The sequence below is a fragment of the Triplophysa dalaica genome, chromosome 13 (assembly GCF_015846415.1).
Source record: "Triplophysa dalaica isolate WHDGS20190420 chromosome 13, ASM1584641v1, whole genome shotgun sequence".
NCBI classification, from domain to species: domain Eukaryota; kingdom Metazoa; phylum Chordata; class Actinopteri; order Cypriniformes; family Nemacheilidae; genus Triplophysa; species Triplophysa dalaica.
This window is the reverse complement of record NC_079554.1, coordinates 15,192,144-15,217,344: the sequence shown is the minus strand read 5'-3', so window position 1 is coordinate 15,217,344 and position 25,201 is coordinate 15,192,144. Positions and strand designations below refer to the sequence as shown.

General features: G+C 37.3%; 1 protein-coding gene across 3 annotated transcripts in view; it reads left to right on the top strand.

The window, feature by feature from the left end:
- Positions 1-25,201, top strand: part of stxbp5a (syntaxin binding protein 5a (tomosyn)) — a 79,796-nt gene that overhangs the window by 12,533 nt on the left and 42,062 nt on the right. For all 3 annotated transcript variants that reach the window (XM_056764403.1, XM_056764402.1, XM_056764401.1), the window contains exons 3-4: positions 17,235-17,316; positions 19,246-19,346. In XM_056764403.1, the coding sequence (XP_056620381.1) occupies positions 17,235-17,316; positions 19,246-19,346 (183 nt within the window). The remainder of the gene's footprint in view (positions 1-17,234; positions 17,317-19,245; positions 19,347-25,201) is intronic.

Genomic DNA, 25,201 nt, shown 5'->3' with positions numbered 1-25,201 from the left:
GGGCTGAGAAGAGCTCACTGACAGCAAAATATCCCTGTTTTATGAAGCTCTTTTCCTCCGCTGTGCCTCCTACTCTTTGTGTAAGCATCCTGGCATTTCTTTATTCTTTACTTTTGATTTAGTTACTCAGCAAAAGGACTGTTAAGGGAGTTTTCTTTTTTATACTATAAAACAGAAGTGATATGTATTTTCTTTGTGTTGTTGTTATTTCTTTTGAGGACTGTTATTGTTTGTCTTTCAGCAAAGCGCCACATTTATCCAATTTTTATCAATTTGCATATTAATAACTAAAAGTGTCACTGCACATATAAATAAATAAATAAATAAACAAATATTATAATAGCTTACTGACATTGTTTAAAATATTTATCTTCTCATCAAATAAGTTGGAATAAATGTACGTTTTATAGGGGAAGATATGTGGGCAGTGTTTCACATGTTTACTCTTTGTGAATGAGGCATCTGATTGGCTGTCTATTAGACCATATGACCAATTGTAAAATTTTTGGCTGTTTGTACGAACTAGTCTTCTTACTGATAAACCAGGTGCACTTTATTTTACAGTACCTGTACCTATAGTGTACTTATCTAAGAAAGAACTGGGCAGTATAAGGTAACTACATGGTGTATGTTTATTGTTAGGTATAAATATTGTTTGTGTCACCAAATGAATAAATGCAATGTATACGTTTAGGATTGAGGGTAAGTTCAAGGTAAGTAGCTACCCAGTTATTATATTTACTGTACTAAGTACACAAGTATGTACATGGGAAACAGGACTTTAAAATAAAGTGCTACCGATATAACTGTAGTAAAGAGATAACATGATGTATACATGATGTTATAATACTGTACATGGTATCAGAACGATGTGCATTGATGAAACGTGACTGAAAATGACTATATAATGAATTGTCTAAAGATTGTAATGAATTTTTGAAGTAAAGATTTTACTATAAACAGTTAATGCAGGTGTGACTTTGTTTTTCTCTGGAGTGAAATATAAGAAAATCACTTGATTTGGAGTTTATTCGGCAGTGATTTCTAAAACTGTGAAGAGAACAAATACAGCTCACACAAAGTTCATGACCTCATTCCTCGAATGTGTGTCAGTATTCAGGGAAATCACTGTGCCATCCAATGGAATTAGTTTCAATAGAGTCCTCCAACCTCCTGAACAATCATATTGAACTTCTTTGGATTTGTGGCTCATATCCTCATGGTTCTGCTCCAGATGTCTAATCTACTTTTCACTCCGTCCTCTTTGTTCATGTTTGTTGTGTATATCGGTAGTACTGCTTAGCGTTATAGTTAGACTGAGAAAAATCTATAAAGGAGAGTCAGAGATTTCACTGTTTTGGTGGCTTAGGAAATCTTTACGTTTTCCTTTTTGAAACTTAAAAATACATGCAAATTGACACCAAAACTACATATAAAATGGTATTAGTTGTGGTGCTACCTAAACGACTGCAATATATTTGATATTTCCTACTGTACCATAAGAAAATGTATTGCAACAGACCTCTACATTTACATTTATGCATCTGGCAGACGCTTTCAACCAAAACGACTTATAGTGTAGTCAAGCTATATATTTTTTATCAGCATGTGTCTTCCCTGGGAATCCGTCTTTGCGCTGTTAACGCAGTGCATGCTCTACCAAGTAAGCCACATCTATGATGTTTTTGGTGTAATGTTCAGCTATAAGGGACACAACACAATTATTGCAAACACAATGCTATAACTCCCGTCCCCCACAAGACACACACATAGTTGGTATAAACGGAGCTGACTGTGATGTTAATTCCTGACCGATGCTGGCAGGACTGCTTTACTAGCGTCATCACACAGAGACCCTATAGAGAGACTCTGGGAGAGATGGAGAGAGAGACATTGACAAAGAGGGAGGTGCACGTGTAAGGTGATGAGTCATTGTTTTGTTAATGCTCATTGAGGCACACGGCTGACATCTCCTGCCCTCAGACATCCGCATACATACATGCCGAACCTGTATGATGTGGGACGTTCGTGGCTACAGGGATGTTTGCCTTGACGTCGCATTGGTTAAGAATGGCTGTGCTGTGATGTCAAATGCACATATAGACATAAAGAGAGAGAGGGAGAGAGAGTTGAAAACAGAAGGGCCGTTATTTCGGTATTCAGAAATTTGTCACTTGTGAGAGAAAGTGAGATGTGGGTGGCATTTTCTGTATGTGTGTGTGTGTGTCACAGTTCAGGCAGGGTATCTGGTCCAAGTGTTGCTTTTTCTGCAACCTCCCACACGCCGGTACTTTGGCCACATTTGTCGAACAGCGGCCTTCTATGACAGGACAAACACCCACACAAATAGACGCATTTAAACACTTGCCCCAGCCCAGGAAGTAAACAGTTGTTTATCAAGAAAACAAAATGTTTACTTTGTCTTCAGAAAATACGAATACTGCACAAGTGCACAATTTACCACCATTGACTGAGAGAATGTTATAGGTGGTTGCCAAGGTGTTGCTATGCGGTTGCTGGGGTGTTTAAAATGGTTGCTTTGAGGTTTCTAAATCGTCGGATGGGTGTCATGCATGGTTGCTTTTATATAATTGCTTTGTGTGCTCGGATCTCTCATCAGAGACGCTTGTGCTCATGCACACACGTATCAATAGAGTACTGTACAGTCGTCTTCCTGTTTCTTTATAACCCAGTTGCTGCAGAGCAATGCATTTTTAATTTGCCTCCCAAAGTTGCACACTGTACTCTATGAGACGCTGAGTGTGTATGTTTGGACAAAAGCTCACCTCACCCTCGTGCCCTCTGATCGAGCAGTTAATGCTGCAGGTGTGCATGTATAAAATCTTTGCGAGTAAATACTACTCAAAAAACTCAAAACTGTTCTTCGCATGTTTGGGATGTAAACTGTGACTGAAAGCACTAATGTCAATTCTTTCATTTTGTTTGCTGAAATGTATTTGTTAAACTGAAAATCATCTTATTTTAAATTACAGTATTAAAATGTTGCGATATTTCACTATTGTTATGTATACTGCGATATGAACATTTTCGATATTTCAATCATTTCAATATATTTTGTTTCCCTAGTTGCTAATCATAATATATTGAAATGGGGCTTGCACGATCATTGTTAAAATGATAATCACAATTATTTTGCCAAAAATTTTAATCACGATTAATGAAACACCATTATTTTGTCAAGTTCAAAACTTTTGTTTTTAATTTCACTTCAGCATGTTTATTAAGCCTTTACTTTACAGCCAATGAATACATTATAATCTGCTGCCATTGAACTTCTTCAACACAGTGTTTCAAAACATGAAATCAATCATTTAAACACACCACCAAAAATTTACATTTTGTCACCTTCGAGTTTTGTGCTTGCTTTTAAAACATTAATATCACAACGATTATGTTCAATTAATTGTGGTTGGAATAAATCGTTATTACGATTAAAATACGATCAATTGTGCAGGCCGATGTTGAAATGAATATTCCTAAAGTAGTTTTCCTGGATGATCTACTATATCCAGTATGCGGATTCATGCACCTTTCGGCTGATATAACCCACTGCAGAACGGAGGAGTTTAGTGATGCTACCCTGAATAAATGTCATAATTCACTAAATTAGTAAATTAAACTACATAGGAGGCACTGCTAAGAAATAATAAATGATCATCAATAATGAACTGATGTTTGTGATTGTTAAGGATGTTGTCTGGGCAACAATGTTCACTTACACCATGTCTACACCGGGCGTGACGCGACGTGACACGACACAGCTTGCTCTAATGGGATTGTTCGCGTCCCGCTGCGCTGCATCAAGTGTGGACAAAATTTACAATTATAATGTGTTTCTAATGTCTTTCGTCATGTCGCGCTAGTCGTGTCCGATGTAGACACGGTATACTTTTTTTTTTTAGGCCATAGCATAAGTAGGAATATTAATCCTAATGTTAATGTTAACATGTCATTCATGTTAGTTGTGCATTAAATCATATCAACAAGTACAAATGTTGATTTAAAATATGTGTAAATAAATTGTGAAATTAACACAAACTAAGATTAAATGCTGTTGAAGTTTTGTTCATTGTCATGTTGGCTTTGCATTAACTAATTAAAAAACAAATACAGCTTTATTGTAAGGTGTTGCGATTTCTCAAATAAGTGTCCATTTGTGTCTAAAAGTTCCTCGATATTAATGTGCTTATGCAACTTTGTAAATACAATATGATTCTCGTAACCACGCTGCTGATCTTCATCTCCAGCTAAAATAAAGTAAAGAAGTCTGACCTTTCCATGCTAACTACAGTCAGCATCACAAATTTCTTTATTTGATTAGTGACCTTGAAAAAAAAAAAAGTAGAATCCAAGAACTCACTCATTTTACATTATAGTGTTTTTCCTATTTTACATTTCTCAAAACCCTAAAACTTTATGTCATGGTTCGAATTAGATTTTGAATCCCAGTCGCTGTTTTAATGCGGCCCACTCTAGCTCATCCACCGTAAACAACCGAGCCGCTGTTGATCGGATGTGATATTCAGATCAGTGGTAGATTCATTTCGTTATCATTTAAAAGGTTCCATATTTCCTCTGTTCGCTGCTCGCTATCTGTCCTGGGGGTTTAATAAACAGCTGTGTTTCGTATCGCCAATCAAACTGTCACGCTGAGGTTTATAGACAATAGCAGGAGGAGTGTCGGGAAGGCAGAGCGCTGAAGGGGTGTGGCCGTGCTTGTAGAGCCAGCGTGCACATTGTGCTGGAGAATAAGTGTGTGCATGTCCCGGATGCTTCAGAGTCATATAGTTGATGCCCATGGAGGATGAGCATTGAGGATGAAGGTCAGCGCATTAACAAGGGACACACTACATGTATTTAAGCAAGCAGAATATATGTGTCAAGAGAGAGAGGAAGGAGATTAGAGACTAGTTGTGCTCCTATCTTCAAGGTTTGGCTTTGGACTCATGTGACATCACAACAACAACAGCATTTGCATAATGAACACATTGGTGTAGAACTGGGTTTCTTGAACAGCAAATGGAAGGTTTTCATTGAGGCCAAGTTGGGTCCCTGAATCCAAACATATGTTTATAGTCTGCTGTCTATAGGTTCTGTATATAAACTAAATTATGTTACTCATTTTCTCATCCATCTCCATTTACTCTTCACGTGGTGTGCGTTCCAGGTGTTGAAGAACTGTGTGTGTGAGCCGACCGAGACGCTAATGATATTATACACAGCGGTGTCCATATGTTCCACCCCACGGACGCTCTGATGCAGACACGCTGTCTAATGCGATATGGCAGTAGGACAAGTGCATTAAAGGTCAAGACGATCGGGAGGCCGTCACTCACCGTAATTCGCGTTGGCTGAAATGCCACCTAAGCGACGTGCGAGGATATCGTCAGGTGGCAAGTGTGTGTGTTTTTTAAAGGGCTGGGTGATAAAATCTCACTGATTCACCATGAAAACATTACCGTCCCAGCGGGACGCGTCTCATTTCTGGGAGCGATACGGTCGTGTTCTTTAATAAGGCACTTAACCCCTGTCGGCTCTGTACCTCAGAGGAGACTTTTGAGATTCATGCAGCCTTCAGCTGTGCCTAACTTCTCTTCCAGTGGCAAACAAGTGATTTTGTTTTCGCTTTCAAGTTTATGTTGATGGTTGTTGGGGAGCAGATGAAAGAATCGCAGCTGGAGGGGGGTTGTGTTGTTGCGAATAAGAGATTTTGTGAGTTATGCAGTTTAACCAAGAAACGGCAGATTATTTACAGATTTTTACAGCATTACTGTTGGTTGTGTTTTTTATTTGGTTCTTGTTTTACAAGGAAGGAATAGATCTTTACCCAAGAACAAACATTCTTATTATTTATTCATATTATTTATTCACCCTAATGTTGTTGGAAGTCAATGGGGGGTAATGTTCTTCGGTTACCATAATATCTTCCTTTGTGTTTTGCAGAAGAAAGAAATTCATGTTTGGAATGACACAAGGGTGAGTAAATGATGAAAGAACTTTCATTTTTGGGTGAACTGTCACCTTGTTTATTGGACCTAGTGACACTATTTTTTGTCCTTCACACAAAAGGATCACATGACTTCATAAGATGAACAGAACGCACGCCTTTTGAACGTCAGTAAATGATAACAGAATGCTCATTTGTGGTTGAATTGTAATTTTGTTATAAACAAAAATGAAATAAAGGTGCTGTAGTATTTCGTGAGTATGATGGATTGGACCAATATTCTCCTTCCTCTGCTTCTCTTGTTTCCTCTTAAGAAAATAAATGGCCTTTTTTTAGTAGGAATCTGAACAGAAATAGTAATGCTGGACTCAAAATTACCCCTGTCCGATATCACCAAGGGAAATTGAACTTCTTTGCTTTCCAGCAATACCTTTTAAAGTTCTCAATGGAAAGAACAAAAGCACAAGCGGTAAAAATACAGAAGAGGAAATAATGGGCAGTGAAAGTCGGTATTTCTTCGTTGGTGTTGAAGGATGTTTCTTGTCCAGGCAGCGTGCTGACTCATAGGAAGATCAGAGCCGCGCTGCTGGCTTCACACTGAGGCTTTGTCCTTGACGGAATTCTCTAGAATCTGGTGAGAGGGACGGAGGTATTATGGGTCAGTGCACTATGCGCCACTGTTCTGCCTTATGATTCACCCCTGGGCCTGTTGAGAGGGGTCAGCAACAATTTGTAAGCTCTCAAAAGGGACATGAGTTCTTATTATCTCTCTCTCTCATTATTTTTTCATGATCTCTGTCCCTCTTTAATTGCATATATATATAAATATATATATTTACATTACAATCTATTCCTAACTTTATCACTACTCATTTGTTTTTTTATTGTCATATTTCGTTTTCACTTGCTGTGTGCTGGATTACAGAATTTAGCTCTCATTTTACACTTTTTATTTTGTAGGATCCTCTGGGCTTCTGTCAGTCCTGCTTTTCTCTTCTTGTCTGGTTCTAGTCATCATCAAGAGAACAAAATAAGCTTTAGGACAGTACTTTTTCCTCACACAGTGTTCTAATTAAGAACGACGCGATGCTGAGCGATACTTAGAATCTGTACGCACTTAAAGTGAGGGTAACATGCTATGTCATGCATTCTCACTTCTTTACACTGTTCAACGTGCTGGCTTCTCATGCTTGTCAACTTGTTAAAAAAATAGAGTTGGACGAATAATAGTTTTTCTGTACATGCAGCTCGCTACTCTTGTGATAGTGAAGTTTAAGTGTGTCTGTTTGTTAACGGCATTTCAGTGATGGATGTTAATGGATACAACTTCACTTTCCTGTGGCTCAGCGGTTAGAACATGGCACTAGCAATGCCAAACACATGGGTTTGATCCGAGGGGATTGCACATAGTCAGAAAAAAAAAAAAAAGTAAAATACAATTTAAAATAAGTCGCTTTGGATAAAAGCGTTAGCCCAATGTAAATGTCAATAACGTTGGATTTGGAGATTGTTTGAACTGAGAGATGGGGCGGTCCCAGTGCTAAAGGATGCTGCAGGATATAAACTGCACGCGGTAAGTGAAACTAAAGCCCTTTTCGCACGGGATTAGTATTAACTGGGGACCTCTAGTCATTTGTAATAATTGCAGAGATTGTCTGTGATCTTAATCCGGAGCAAATCAGCCATGTCTGTAATTTGTAAAGTAAAAATTCCCCCACAAATTACTAACATATTTTGGAGAACACCAAGGTCCTGTGATAATATTAGTCCTGTGTTTTCTGTTTTGATATTAATTTGGTTGCTGGGTCATTTCCATACATTGCCAAACTGTCGTTTTGACTGGGAGTCTCCCGTTTATTTATTTATTATGGAAACGTTTTTAACATTGTCAGTGTTTGAGACCTGTGATCGTAACCGGACAGAAGATCACCGCGATCGCGTGTCTCAAATGCCTACAGGTACGGTCATTTATCATTAAACAACAATAGGTTATACAAACTACACGCAAAGCCTTGCCATCAAGGCAAAGGGCTTTTGTCATATGTCTGTGTTTTGTTGGCAATCGGCGCATACGCGCATAATTGTGTGCTGTAGTTCTGTCCCACTGCCAGCCTCCAGCAGCTCGTGTTTTTCTGGAAATAATCGTACAGCTGTATCTATCTTTTATAAATATGACCAAACTAAACACTCTTTGAAGATATGCGTGTGATACCTGCTCTTTAAAGCGTTCCAACTAGTTGGAACATTGACAACTTTGTCATATTCAATGTTTTTATCTCACAATCGATGACTCTGTGTCATAATAGGTATACATGAGAGGTTTCCAGTGAATATAAGACGACAGAAGCTCTAATTGACATGGAAGAGAAGCTTTTATCGTTTTCTCACGCCTTGCTTAGGAAACCGTGTCATACATGGACTGATGCCCACAGCAATACATAACCAACAAAACCGCTTAGATGATTCACAAGACATTATCACAAATTGAAAAGTTTAGGATTGTGTGTATTTAAATCATCTCTAGTCAGGTGCATTAACTGTATATTAGGACTGATGTCTTTTTTTCAAAATGCTAATTTCAGAGTCAAACTTTCCAAACAAAAAAATTCAAGATTCCAAAATCCTCCGCAACAAGAGCAAAATGCGTTCTTTGCAACAGCCAAGGACATTTAATTTGATTTTTTCTTTCTCATTTTCTCCTCCTTTCTTCTTTCCCTCCATCACTATCTGTCTCTGCCATCTCTCTTTTTCACCTTCTCTTCCCCTCCCTCTCTTTCAGTCTTTTAATGTTTGGCTTATCAGCAGTGTGCACTGGGAATTGCTCCAGTGTTGGAATACTTGGCTGTGTGCGTGTCGTACGTTGTCCTTGGACAGATAAGACGGTGAACGAGAAGTTGATTTTGCTGTAGCGTTAGAAGGAATCACAGGGGAAGAGATATATTGTAAAGTCTCTCAATGGGGGTTGACCTTCCATTTGTTAAATTAAAAGTGAAATATTAGCCATCTTCAATGTAAGTGCATTGCACCGTAACCTTTTTGAAGTCACAGTTGGATGCCTTGAAAATAGAAAATGTGCTAGGAATAAAAATGGGGAGAATTTTTAAATATGCTAATATCAATCGTCCATTATTTACTCTTCCTTTAAATCAAACATCTAATGTGACTGGATATTTATTTAAGGAATCATTTATTTGGTTTAATGTGTGGTTCTCTGGAGTCATCGCTATGAAAGGCGTATGTCCTTTATCATCTTCCAACATACCAGAGGTGGAAAGAGTACTGGAAATGTGTACTTAAGTACAAGTACTGTCATATTGTTTAAATTGTACTCAATTACAAGTAAAAGTACTGGTGTTAAAAACTAATTGAGTAAAAGTAAAAATGACTCTTCTCAAAAACTACTCCCAGTACAAGTAACTTGTTACTCATAGGCGGTGTTATTTAATGAATAATGAATAATTATTAATAATCAAAATTGGAGATTTATATAGAAAATAGCTACAAAACACATTACGATAAAGCGTATAACTGGATACAACTCAGACAAAATAACCATTCAATGTGTTATTCTGTCTGTCTATCATGAGCTTAGTTTTCCAGTTAAAACCATTTATGCACTTCTTACATCATGTGTACTAGGCACCACAATGCGGCATGCAAAAAATGCTAAATATTTGTAAGCTAAATTGCATTGGATTAGCATTAACAGTCATATCTGTAGAGGAGCTGGCTGATCAAATACTCAACCTCAAGCCATTCAAGATGAATGTGACATTATTTCTTAGGAAGAACAATAAAGATATTTACCTGGAGTTGTGGTTCATGGTTTTTCATGGTTCATGTCTTTAAATGTTCAAAATACAGATACAACATAAAAATAATCCCTGCGCCTTCTTTCGATGCAATGACGTCTTATTCAAGCGAATCGATTGAACTGTGCAAGAAACTGAACGTTATTTACAAAATTGTACTGGTAATGCAAAGTTTGCAAAACTGCTTCACATGCGTTCCAATCGCATATGTTCCCTACTCACTTACATATGCAGAGCACTTGAGGTAGAGACTTTGATGTGAGTGGGACAATTTTATCTCATTATATAGCCGTTTGAATGAAACATGGCGAACTGAGTGATACAGGAACTCAATATTTCTCCATATCTTTGAAGAGCCTTCGTATTGTGTCCCTTTCCCGCATTGACTTTCAAGTGCGCAAAACCGCCTTAATTGTACTACTTAAAAAAGTACAATTCCTGAAAAAAACTACTCAATCACAGTAATTTGAGTATTTGCAATTCGTTACTTTCCACCACTGCTACATACCCGTTGTGTGATCTCACAACATGAAACACACCATGCTTACAGTTAGGGCCGTTAAAGGATTAATCGCTATTAATCGCATCCAGAATAAAGGTATGTGTTTGTATAATAGACGTCTGTGTACTGTGCCTGTTAATTTTGTATTAATATACACATATATACACACATGTTAATATTTAAGAAAACTATAAGACATTTAATATTTACATATATTCAATAAATGCATTTAAATATATACATGCAAATATTTCCTAAATATATACATATTTGTGTATGTGCTTATAAATACAAAATAAATATGCACTTGTACACAGACATGTTATGTAAACACAAACTTTTACTCAGAATGTGATTAACCGCGATTAATAATTTAAAAGGCCTTCTTACTGATGTTGCTGTTGATATGGTACAGTACTGCAATATGTGTTGTTTCCAAAAATTTGCATCATCTTTATGTATAAAAGGCTTTCACACAGCAGTCTATTTAGAATGCATCATTTTTGTCAGATCTTTATGTCATAACACTCTCAAATAAACAAGCTGTAAATGCTCCCAATTCAATGCTCCCCATCAGTTAACCTTTAATATCACTTTTTTTACGAAAAACATCAACCGTATTGTTAACTCCAAGTTGGAGATTTGCAGTAACAATCTCTGGTTGCAAAAGCTTATGTAACCTGCACTCTGGCATTTGGGGTGTTTAAAATATTAACAAAGGTAAATGCATGTGCCCACTCTCAGTTGGTCTCCTGCATTATTTATTAAACTGGGAGAAAATGGTTTTCCATTTATTCTTTTTCTTCTCCTCCCATTTAGTGTCTCATTTATGTCTCTTCTTGCATAATCCTCTTTGTTAAAGACTTAAGCTTCTGTACGTTTGATTTCTTCATGTTCCTGGAAACCGTGACTAAACACATGTATAGCAGTCACCCGTCTAGTTTTCCCCACAATGCTGTGCGTTTCAATATGACACCTACAATCCAAACATTTATTAAACACTCATAATGACTGCAGCAAATCTGAGCCTCCTCTCGCAGTATCAGACACAACATCATATGCCGAACGTTTAAACGTTGATTGATTTGGAGTGTAGAGTGTCTTTCTTTGCTCCCAACGGGTTGCAATATCCAGTTTCATTCCCAACACACAGTGATTCTGTCTCTCTCTCTGCCATCGATTCTGTCTTCTTCTATTCATCTTAAACACAAAGAACATTCGATATGCATGATACAGTCTGAAGGTATTTTACAGGCTCATACTGTATATAAATGAGATGAATCACTTTGTGTGCTGGTGTGCAACTGTTTCAGCTTTAAAGAGATGAATCCTGTTGCTGGATAACCTGGAAGCTTTCTGTAACACACATTGTATTTGTCGCTTATTTTGTTAGAAATATACTGCAGCTCTTGTTGAGAAGTATACTAACCTACAGAGCAAGAAGGTTACAAGGACTACTTTAAAATTTAGAAAAGCCCTTGAGAATTTTGTCTCTCAAAGTTTATTGCTTCGACATTGAATTTAGACATTTTCTTCGGTAGCTTCTGGCTACAAGAAAATCTATTAGATCTTTACGCTTTCTCTCTTCTCTTTCGCCTCGACGATAGTCTTGACTCTTGTGTTTTTGTGGTTTAAAGGGTAGGGTTTACATCATCATCTGTGAGTGATGAACAGTGGGTCTATATTTAGCCTGAAGAACAGGGTCATTAATAGTCTTTGCCTGGTCCATCACACCCACCTACAGCGAAAGAGAGTTTATTGATGCACGAAGCCCTTTCTGTGTTGTTTGTCCTCCAGTATACATTAGTTTACACTCTTTAGATGTGTCTTATTTCAACCATGAGCGAGAACAAAAGTAAGGCATTTATACAGTCTGTCTGTCTTTATAACATCCTTAAAGGGATAGTTCACCCAAAAATGATTATTCCTACATCATTTATTCAGACTAATGTTAATCCAAACCTGTATGACTTTCTTTCTTCTGCAGAACACAAGAGGATATTTTCAAGAACGTTGGTTAACCAAACATCACTGGCCCCAATTGACTTGCATTGTATGGACTCAAAACCACTAACACATTTTTCAAAATATATTCTTTTGTGCTCCACAGAAGAATGGGTCACATACAGGCTTTGAATGACATAAGGGTGAACAAATAAATATCTACTTAATACAGTGCATGCAATGGATACAAATGTAAATGCATACATTGGATACAAAAGCAATTTGATTGACAGTAACGCTTTATACAAATGACTTGGCCTCTTAGTTTTGCATATTTGCCAGCAAATATCATGCCAAAATCGGGCTGTAATGCTCAAGCCATCAAATTTAGCTCAACAAATAAAGCGTTACAAACTGTAAGAGCCACATAAGATATCACATGGATGAAAGCCAAGACTGCGAAATAAAAATCTTGTCCACGTATGCAAATTTTTAAGACAGGGCAGCTCTGGAAAAGCAGCAAAACATGAATAAGTGCATTAAAATTAATCATCCCCGGTTGCGTGTTATAATAGAGCCCGCCGCATGTCAAGAGTATCTGCGGAGGGGCTTGTTTCAGAGCGGATGTGCACCCGAGCGTGCTCAAGGTGAAGGCGGCGTGTTGCAACGACAGCCACAGCGCTTGCAACTTTAATTGTTTGGGTTCCCAATAAATCAAACGGGTCCCTGGGGTTTATTTATTTGGAAAGCATATTAGACAAATTAATCATTCCCAGGAGCATTTGAAAGAGGATTTTATACTTGTAGGAAAAGTTGCTTACGTCGCTGGAATTTTGTGGATGTGTTTTTGTGTTTGTGTGTTGTTTAGGTTAGGTTAGGGTGAGGTATGGCTAAACAGTCTTGACGTCAGAACAGAATAGACGTCACCACGGGTCCCCTAGGCTGATTCTCTCTTTTACTTCCATCCCTTCTTTAGCTCTTACGACAGCCTGATGTCTGAGATACAGGCTGGGGTTGATGAATAAGGGCTTGAGATTGCACACAAGCACACGCAGAATAGTGAAGCTACTAACTCTTTTTATATAAACAAAAATCAGTTATGAAACAAGCATTCTTATATAAGTCTTCATATGGTTAAAAAGAATGATTTATTATTTGATTTGATTCATTTTCATCATTCCTGTTAACATTATTTGTTGCTAGTATTTCCAGCCTGGGTGTACCTCCTGCCATTCTCGCCCCACACCATTTGCCCCTGACCTCACCATATCAGCCTACTCCTCTGTGTCCTATTTCCTCATTACATGATGGAACATTGGTGTCTAAAGCAGGTGGCTACAGGTGGTCGGAGGATGAATGAGATTCAAGGCGTGTCTTTATCGGCACACACAATATCCTCTGGTATCTTCCATCCCTGTCACTTCAGAGCGTCTGTGATGGATAGATGAGATCAGCCGCTGCATGACTGTACGGGTTCCCTCTTGGTGACAAATGATGCACTTTGGTACAGTGTTGCAAGTTTAGAATGCAGCCGAAATAGTCTCATTTCTCAAGGCAAAGTGTGTTTGTTTAGCAAGTAGTTTGATGCATAGACGCTGTGACTGTTACTTTGTGCATAATGGTTGAATGTTAAAGTGCCAATGTGAACATTACTTTACATTTATATCAGAGTACGTGCAATCCCTGGGATCGAACCCATGACCTTGGCATTGCTAGTTCCATGCTCTAAACACTAAGCTACAGGAAAGCTACGAAACATGCAAGAACCAATGACGTTTCAGATTGTTTTCCTCACAAACGTATCATATACGACTAAAAAATGGAAGATATGTCTGGGATGGCATGAAATCTTTCAAAGAAACTGCACTACTTCTTATTGCTATACATGTCATGAAATACTACATACATAATACATTTGCTTGCATATGAAATGTTATCATGCACACTACAGTACAAATAAGGTGTTTCTAGCAACATTACATATTAAAAATTCATGTTTGAAATGCTAAACTATGTGAAATAAATTCTCCTTGGTTTAGATTGAGGGGAAATTAAAGTTTAAGTTCATTTCAAATCTCAGTTCATGAATGGAAAAGAAGCAAATATCAGCATTGTTTCTCTCTATCTCTCTTACACATTGTATTCCACTGTAAGCTTTATAAACACTGGGCCTCATTTATTAAAGGAGTGTACGAGCGAAACTGGGCGTACGGTAGTTTCCACACAAAACTGGGTATTAATCAAAATAGATGTGAGCCATTGCTACGATCAAATCTCACGGCATGTCTCTGCTCATGTACACAAGTTTTGAGATAGGGCGAAGGTCTGCGAATGCTTGACGCTTTTGATAACTGATAAGGAATAATGACAAAAGGAATAGATTCGTTATTTTTTAAACAATGTAAAAATAGATTCCAATGCGATTTCTTATTTTCCTTTCAATAATAAAGTATTTTATTTTCTAGCTAATTATATGATCATTTAAATGCATGAAATTACAAGTTTAACGGGTTCTTTGGAGTACAAGGCATTAATGACATTTTAGGCTACTTCTAAGGTCATTTATGACAATTTAAATGCACAATAAAAAGTAAAACATTTAAAAACTGCAATCAATTGATTTATAACAGGTTTGTTTACCTGTTTGCAAGATGATAGCATCTTTGTTTGAAAAATATGCATTCTAATGAAAACAGACAAAACGCATGATTTAATGTTTTTGTGCAATGTTTGCTTAAGGGTGAAAGACGCGCACTGGGTCACAGCTCGAGGTTGCCTGGATTTGTGTGGCAGGCTCCAGGCCAGTTTGTGTGGGTAGAGGACCGTTGGTTCTTGACTCTGACAGATCTGAAAGAGGAAAAAAAAATGAAGCATAAGCAAACATAAAACTGCGTGTGCTTGATTTAAGCAGCCTGAATTGCAAGATTAGCAGAATTAGATCCAGTTTAGAAACATGCAACTGTCTCCTGCACCACAGACCAATTCCTCTTCACCTAAAAAAAATATTTTTCATAAAAATGTAATTGCCCCGCAAAAATTATCAGTAGGGCCTAATTTACATCTACATTCATTTTTACATTTTAACATTAACACATTAATGTAACTCAAACAAAGTTCTTTAAAACTGAATTCAGATTCATTTTGTTTAAATTGAAATGCATTATACAACCAATGTTATTTAAAAAAAGCAACAACACTATTTTTAGTGTAAAAATAATAGTGAAACAATAATAATTCATTATTTGCAGTCATTTTTACAAAACACAAATATCCAACTAAAAATACCAACCTCAGCTGGAGTTCGGTTCGCTGTTGCCCGCAGCAATGATCTCTTTACAAACGTTTTTTTCAAGTTTTCTGATTTCGCTTTTCAAGGTTAGAGTTTACATATCTAAATTGGAAACAATCCTCTTTTTGGCTGGATTATGTTTCTCCATGTTGCAAAATCTAGGGGCGTGATATGTAAATTATGATTGATTTTAGCCGCCGCATTTATCAAGGTACGATCTTTCGTGCGATGAGATTGGCGGCATACAAATGTTTGATGAATCACATGTGAACCCTTTTGTTAAATGTGACCCTGCACAACAAAACCAGTCTTATAATTTTGACCCATACAATGTATTTTTGTCTTTTACAAAAATCTTCCCGTGCTACTTAAGACTGGTTTTATGATCCAGGGTCACAAATGATATCCGTGCACGGATCTGCGCAAATTTCTATGTAAGATTGAAAATTGAGACCCACTGTGTCTATCTTGATACCCCCTTGCAAACCTCAAGCAGATTTTCGTCTGTGTTTATCACCCTCCCCAGTGTAAGACTCCATTACATACATCATTATGTATGCTTGTGTACTGCTGTCTGTCCTTGTCTTATTGGCAACACTTTGAGATCCAGCGATCAGTCATTTCATCCGTTTTAATTGTTTCTTTCTTCCACTCTTAATTTATACGCACTTGGATTTTGCACCCCCACCTTTCTGTCTCTATTTCCTTGCTCTGGATAATGAATGTGTGCAGTTTCTAGGTTCCCAGTAGAGGTTATCATCAAATTATATCTCTACAGAACACACACACACCCTGGGTGCCAAGCCGACACACTGCACTTCATCCATAAGCCTGCCAACACAAGTAATAAACAGAAGTTCTTTTTTAAAGCTGAAATGTAAGCTTACAATAATATAAATTTGACATTCTTAAAAATATCTTCTTTTGGGTTCTGCGGAAGAAAGAAACTCATACAGGTTTGTGAGTAAATTATTCCAGAATTTTCTTTTTTTGGGTGAACTGTCTCTTTAAGGATTGATGTCAAAATGTAGGTTGTATGTGGTGTAGATGTTTTTTTCTGGTGTAGGGCTCTATAATTACTGTGTTAATGATTGCTTTTTGTACAAAGGACTGTAATTGGCCCCTCTCATAGTGAGCTTTTTAAAATGAGGAGAACAATTTGTCACTTTGTGTGTTAAATTCCTTGTTAATAGGGAAGGATTACAAGCGATTGTTAAGACTTTTCAGTCTTGGTAAAGGGAGAACATGAATTTTGACATTGTAAGCTAAGATGACATACATGTACAGTGATACATACAGTAGGCTGTTTTCTTTATTAGCTTTTATGACAGGGACTGGATCACAGGGATTGCCAGGGAGAACGAACTGATGAGTGGGATGATTGAGAATGACTGGCATGCGTTTTATGTTTTAATATATTTTAAAAAATCATATTTATATAGTATAACAATGGTAAATAGTATCATTATGGCATTTTTAAGACATATTATATTATATTATATTATATTATATCATGAGACATTTTAAGAGATAGATTATTAGGTTGGTCTGGTTGTTATCTGGGAAACAAACCTCAGAATTGTGTGACTGCCCAATCAGAATCTAGCATTCCCAAGAGCCTTGATATTTTATATATTATTTATATTTTAATAAACTGTAATATAATATTTTCAGTCAGACTTGCTCTGCAGTTCTCTCCTTGACGCAAAACACTTTCAGATTTGGCCGGCCCGGTGTGGAGTGTTACTGTCAGCATGAGAGCGGAGCAGCCGTCATCCATCTACAGTTTCTCATAAATGAGGTGAGCGTTTCTCTTTCTTCTCTCATCCCGTAAACGAGGTGAGCGTTTCTCTGTTTTTCCCTGAATCCTGTATCCCGCTCAGCCCCATGCTGAGAGCCTATACCCCAGAGCCCTAAGAGGCTGCTTAAATAATCCAGGATGAAGCCTCAAGAGGCTAAGATGATCCCTCAGCTTGGAGCCTTTGCTGCCATATACCCTCTTGTCCTGCAGAGTGGCCCTGGAGGGACCCTACAGTAGAAGCAGATATTAGCATTTCATCCCCTAGAGTGTTGCCAGCAGCTGAGACCACGGGAATCTCTTACATTAAGCTGTCTTGTAGATAGTATTCCTTAGTGTCAAAACGAGTAGTTTACTGTTCACAGGAAAATTATGTTTGCACAGGAAAAGGATGTTTGCATGCTGGGGCATTAAGCCCAATATTTTAGCGTTATTAGACCACGATCTGTTAGTTGAGTTAAGGTTAATATGTTGCAAAACAGTACTTTTCCTGAATGGATATAGTATTTACTTTAAATAAAAAATAGGTTTTAATTCAGCTTTTAATTTATTTTTACATAATCATCACTCAGTATGAACATATAGCTTTTAATAATCAGGATTTGGTGCTTGAACTACTTGAATGGACCTTTCTAAAAATTGGAAGTCCTGGAAAAACAGCCATATTTACAAAGAGGCACTTGAAAAGTGCTTAAAGTATTGATGGCAATAAAAATGAAATGACCAAATAATTATATACAGTATATATATATCTCTTCCTTTTATAAATTTTAATATTAATATAGAATTTCTGTGGTAAATGAGAAAATGTGCTTGAAAAATCCTTGAAAGTCCTGGAATTTCAGTATACAATTATTTTTAAACAGTACTACAGATAGAAAGGTGTATTTGTATGTTCGTCGATGAGCAGACCAAGCAAAACCTGTACATGTATACACACACCTGTGAGAAGCACAGACTGTTTTATATTCAGCCTCTTACAGGCTGTATGTGTGTGTGTTTGGTCTGAATATGCCAGTGTCTAGATCGAAAGGAGATATTCTGCGCTAGCATCTCTCCTCCTTCCTTCAGTCTGTCCCACCCACACTGTCTCTCTTTCGATGTATTTTTCCACTCTGTCCTGTCTCTCTCACACATACAGTATATTCACCACCCACCACTGTAGCTAGAATCTTCCAAGCCTTGAGAAATGTTACAGAATAAATCGTTATTTTTCTGTGTTTGTAACTAAGTGGCATGTGAAGGAGTTCTTAAATCAGCAGACAATATCTGGTCTCTTTAGGAGGAGAATTCCATTTAGTGTTTATACGGTTGGATTGTTGAATAAGCTTTTGTAACACTTTCCAAATCAAGCAACCATTAATATTTATTTATGTTCACATTTACATATTACTAATTAAAACCAAGTTGCGTGCAAATCTGATAAAGTTTTAAGTATTAAAACATTTTATGTGGATTCAAAAATAGCTACAAAATTATAGATGTCAGTTTATTTCTTGTAGCTTTATTTGTTACCGCAAACTGTTCACCTATTATTTATAGTCACCTTTGCGGACCATTAGTCAACAAATGCACCGTAAAACTCTAATGATGGAAGCAGGCACAGAGGTGGACCTGTAATTTAACTTGAGTGCTCGCTGGAAACCGATTCATTTGACTTAGTGACTGCAGTCAATGTCATTTCAAGTTCATTCAGATTTGGATGTGACTGAAAGTGGGAGACGAGTGGGAGTTATAAGGATAGTCCACCCAAAAATGAAAATGCTGTCATAATTTACTCTCATTTCAAACCTGTAGGACTTCCTTCCTTCTGCTAAATAAGAGTAAATATTTTGAAGAATGTTTGTAACCAAACAATGGCGGTTCCCATTGACTTGCATTGGTTTTGTGTCCATACAATAGAAGTGCTGCAATTCTCTCTTTCTCTTATAGGGGGCGCTGGTGAGTGCTTTGGCCGATGATACTGTTCACCTGTGGAACCTGCGACAGAAGAGACCAGCAGTGCTACACTCACTCAAGTTCAACAAGGAGAGGTCAGCCACACTTACATTATCTCCACTTGCTCTGAATGTGCGTGTGCATGTGCGATGCTGATCTGTGTAAACGATACATTAGCGCATGTGCCTCTGGCAGGTCTTTTTGAGTCTGTAGGTTTGCAGTCACAGCTGATTCCTCTGTGTGGGTACGCAGGTGCAGCTCTGAACACACCAGGCGTTTCTGTGTTGGCAATAAAGCGAGGCAGTCGTGCATGTGTTTTTACAGTGTTTGCACACAAGAGGAAATCAGTGAGATGCTTTTAAAGGGACAGTTAATCCCGAAATAAATATTTTTTCACCCTCATGTCATACCAACCCCAAAAAAACATATTTTAAAGAAAGCTTGCAACCAAATAACACTGTACCTCATTGACTAACATTTACATTTATGCATTTGGCAGAAGCTTTTATCCAAAGCGACTATATGTGCAATCCCCTGGGACCGAACCCATGACCTTGGTGTTGCTAGCGCCATGCTCTAACCACTGATCCACAGGAAAGCATACTTCCATTGTATGGACACCTGCAAGACATTTCTCAAAATGTCTTCTTTTGTGCTCCACAAAATTTCATTTGATTTAGTTTTTAATGTAGTATAGTGTAATATTCATTGGAGTAGTTCACTTCAAAATTTGCCCCCATACACCTTCCATAGTAATTTTTATTCCTACTGTGGAAAGTCAATGGGGGCAAAAAAATATTTTCAAGATCCTAAGCACTTGTCCATTTCTTGGTTATTTAAACTCCTTAGTCCTAACTAAGCACTTGGTTCTTAAACTGTTTTCTGTACTGCAGCATATGTGTGACACACTATAAAGGCAGACATAAAATGGAAGCCTACTTTGCACTTGTGAGGAATAAATTCATGTTATTTTAATTGGTAAGAATCTGGTTTGTATTTGGAGTATCTTAAAGAGACATGTTCTAACTTAAGGACACTTCAGTAGAAGTGTGGTGAGAGTTGTAGCCTTTGTGAGACCTTTAATGGCACTATAGCTATAGATCAGAGCAGGAAGGTTGTAACCTTCTGATGCGCTCTGGACAGCTGTTGACTCTAATAAGAGATGAGGCAGCCCTTCACTTATAATCTGGACTGCTGCTGTTGATGAAAGTGACAAGTCGCCGGCAGCGTATTTCAGGGTCGAACAAGTTCTTGCCAAATACTGTGTGTATGTGTGGACGCGTCTATCTGTCTCTCTGTGTGTGTGTGCCTCAGAAACAGGAGGGAGTAGGCATAGGTATAGTCAGTGATGTGTGTGTACCTGACATTTATAAAGTGTCTCCTGCCACGGCTTGACTTGTCCCTGAGGAAACAATGAGGCAGGTAAGCCCCCGAGTGCAAATGAAGTGTCTCTGTGATGAGCTATTAAAATCCAGCTAGTTATTAAAGTAGCAAAACATCAAGAAGTGGACAATTGTAGTGCTGGGTGGAATATTGATGTGGTAACACTGCTTGTACTGTAATACCGGGTGATACAGGAGAAAAGAAAATGTGTTATTCTTATTTTTCTAGACTTTTTACAGTATTCTCTCTGTCTCTTTCACTTCCTATATTTTTCCTATAACTGCTTGTATTTTTCTGATTTGTTAATCGTTTTAACAACTGAAACTGGCAGCCAATCCTTGTATGTATATCTGTGAATGCAGCTCACAACCTGCTCTCACGTTTTATATAAGCATTCACCCCTCCGAGTTCTTGCTGGTAAAAGATTCTGCTCGATTTTTGGGGAGAAACAGAGTTGAACCTGCTGTCAGGACACCACGGCCATCAGATGTTCTGACATCCTGACAAGAAGCTGTCTGAGGATGTTACAAAATCCAAAGAGGAAAGAGAGCGGAACAGGCTGTTAAAGAACGTCCTTGTCTGTCTTTCTCCTGAAGTAGACGTTTAAAGTACTTCTCTAAACATTCAAACACATTCTGAAGGAGAACAGCGAGAGCCGCTTTCATTGCACACTGACTGAAAATGCTTGTGCTGCACTCAAGACATGAACTGTTTCAAACAGTCAAAAAATGCGACTGATTTAAGCACGACACATTTGTCCCTGTAAGCATTTACAGAATGAAATTAATTTCAGGCTAATTTAAAGGTTCTGTCCTCGTGTTGTTGCAGTTTTCTGGTTGTTATGCGCAGCTGGGAATTTCTGTGTGTTATATGGCTGGCTTGCCTGTGGCAACATTTTGTCAATTGATTTTGATTCTTGGCATTTTTTCTTAGAGTTATTTAGAACCAGAGAAATTGAATTTTTTTCCATGAGTCAAATTCTGTCATGTCAACATTTTCTACTTTAAAGTCCACCGAATCATTCTGTTGCATATACATGCATGTGCAGAAATGTTTTTTAGGCAAAATGTGACACGCAAAAGCCCAAGCTTTTTATCAACTCAAGTTTTTATCAACGAGTGAACATGTACACACGGTTAGTCATTTGCAAAATACACACCCAAAACATTTCCATGTAAGGGCTTTCTGTACAATCTGTTCTACAGCCACTCTCAAAATAGACTTTTTTTAGGTCCCTAAACTATGACAATTCTAATTGTATTAAGTATACATCTGTGATTGAATCAGTGATTGTTTTTGATGTAATCAATTAAATTAATTAAATATGCTATAGACGATTTCAAATTAACAATATAAACAAATGTTACCGCGCATGCGCTTGTTCGTGGACTGCCCTTAACTTTAACAAATAATAGAGTGCCTGCAGATTATTTCTGATAGCAAACAAAAGAAACCGAGAAGAACCATCACTTAGCTAAACTTGCCTCGCCAATGTTTTGAATTGAAACTGCGATACCAAGCTCAACCACTAGATGTCAATGACTATGTTTACATGCAACCTCTTATTGCGATTATAATAGGGTTTTGGTAATACTGCGATAACAGTTTACCTCATGTTAACACAATCAATCGATTTAAATAATGTAATTAAGCTCATAATCGCAGTAAACACGATCAAAGTAACATATTTGTACGCCGATTTGAATCGCATTATATAAGGCATTTACAAACCTTAATCGCATTTATGGTGCTCTGATCAAGCTGCGCATGTTCATCTGTCACACACCTTAAACACAAATTCATGGTAAACATGACAGTCTGAAGTTTTACAGTCAACACAACTCGCTGTCAGCAGTCTATGCTCCTTACCTTCATACAGAAACAGCGCGAACGCGATGACAGCGTACACCACCGTTGCGGAGACGTTTTCCATCATATTTCAATATTCATCATGGCGCCAAATAATCATACGTCCACATAATGGTGTTTTGCATTTGACGTGATTTACGCAAATGTATTAAAAGGATAGCCAGTAACACACACCTACTGTACCCTAGAGCATCGTTTGTGCTCTGTATTATAGCCATATAATAAAACTTCCATGTAAACGGGAGCAAAGAGGTGTTCTCATGTCATGTAAACATGTTACAGCAATTAAGTCCTTACTATGGTTATTGGAAATAAGCGCATTATTGATGCGCATGTTAACATAGTCAATGTTCCATATGGTTTCTTTAAATGCATCAAAACAACAGGAAAATGTTTATTCAGTAAAAAATGTACAAAACAAAATTCAAATTTATTAAATACAATTATCATACAATAAAATAATTTAAATTCATATTAATTTAATAAAATAAAATAAAATACAAATAGTTGTATTATAACTATATATAGTTATATATAATCATACAGAGACCAGAAGTTAGTTGCCGTCTGGGCACGCACTTCCATTAAACAGTCTCTATAAATATATATAAATATAAGTGTCAGCTTATTAATCTATCATTTTTTTGTTAACATTTTTGGACAGTTTCAAGAATGAATGATTAGTGAATGAGACCCAGTATTATAGAGAGAAAACCTTGGTGCACCAACCCCTCCTGGTGCCCTAACCTGAATGGAGTTGCTCTTGTGTTGTTTGTGTATTTGTGTGTGTGTCCCTGCAGGAAGGCTCAGTAAAGAGCAAGCCAAATGTCAGGGGTGCAGGGCATCCGTCTGTCATGCTAATACACTCATTTAGCTCATTATCACACTGTTACAGAAGCCATCTGAAAACAAACACACGTCTCAGTCTAACACGTGGAAAAGTGATGATATTTCTGAGCGTGTTTGTGTGGAGACACGCTTTTCCTAACAAATAAAGTATGTTACACTGCGGGAGAGAAGCAGTGATTGTGTTTGTGTGTGTGGATCTTCATATTAAAGAGATCTCTTTAATATCTCAGTGGTTTCTCCTAGACAACAATATAAAGCAGTTATTGTTTTACCAGATTTATAAAAGATCTTTTAATTTTTAAATTGTATAAAATGATGACAGAAAAAGCCATTTCCACAGTTAAAAATCAAAATTTCTTAGATAATATGTAAAATGAAGAGCACGTTCCCCGCGATCCCATTTTTCAACCTTTAGTTAGTGTGTAATGTTGCTGTTAGAGCATAAATAATACCTGCAAAATGATAAAGCTCAAAGTTCAGTGCCCAAGCGAGATATTGTCTTTAACAGAATTTAGTTTTCAAGGACTACAGAGAAGGGCTGGATCGGACTAAAGACCTCTACTTCCCTGGTATATGATGTCACTATTCCGAGTGCTTTTAATAACCTCCACCCAAAGGAATACGCCAAAAATGGGGAAAGGTCTTCCTTAGAGAAGAGGAAAAGCCGCTGGAGTCGTGTTCGGTCATCAGAGATCGTAAACATTTGACTGAGCTACATGCTAAACTGCTTTCACTTTCATCACAGTCCTACAGCTGGTAATAAGAATTCAGCTACACTCATTCTAAGATAAACAACGGTCAAATAACAACTTCCATGACTTTAACATCGGCTGTGAAAACTGTTCTGTGTAACACACTGATATATTGTGTGTGTGTGCGCATGCCTCTTAAACACTTCTATGAAACGTCCATTGAAGTCCTGCTTGTGGAAATGTCTCCTGGTCAATCTGCTTGTTTTTTTATTCAAATTAAACATCCAATATAAAAAGGCAAAACTAACACATCTGTTATTAGTGTTATTTAATATAACCGGTCTGACGGCATTCGGTCATTCAGACAGAAAAGTCTATTTTTGGGTGCCCCCTGGTTATCTTTCTTGTCTCTACAGTTTTACAAGTGATTTCAACAATGTCTCAGATTGTCAGCATTAACTCAAACGTTCATAACATTTAACTATACTAATCCTATACTGGATACAAAAATGATCTGAGGTACGCATTGCAATGAAAAAAAACTAAATTTAAATAAAAATGTTTTTTGTGAGGCTTAATGTTGGATTATTCAAGGGAAAGTCCTCGCCATGATAAAAACAGATGTATTATGATGTGGCATTTTGTCTAGTCGTTGTGGCATTGATGTGCAGATGTACCCTTGCAAATGTCATGTTAAATTCTCTTTATGTGATCACACATTTGCAATGATTTCATAGATGTGATTAAATTTGGCTTCCGTTAATGAATGAATTCATTAACAAAGATTCATTACGTGTAATTATGCAAAAGGTAACAGAAATGACCTTCCTTCTCTTTCTCTGGCGTGTGCGTGCATTATCCAAAGCTAAATTCTTTTTTTTTAACGTTTCATACTTAAAGGTCCAGTGTTACATTTTTGGAGGATCTATTGAGAGAAATGCAATACAATATACATAACTATGTGGTCAGAGGTATACTGTATATACCTTTCATAGTGATGCGTTATGTTTTTATTACTATAGAATGAGTTATTTCTATCTAGCCTACATACACACATGAACAGCCATGTCATGCTCTTTTTAACCACATTAATAAACAATCACTTTAGAGAAACAGATTAACATATGTTGTTATATTGTGCACCAGTCAACCTGTGG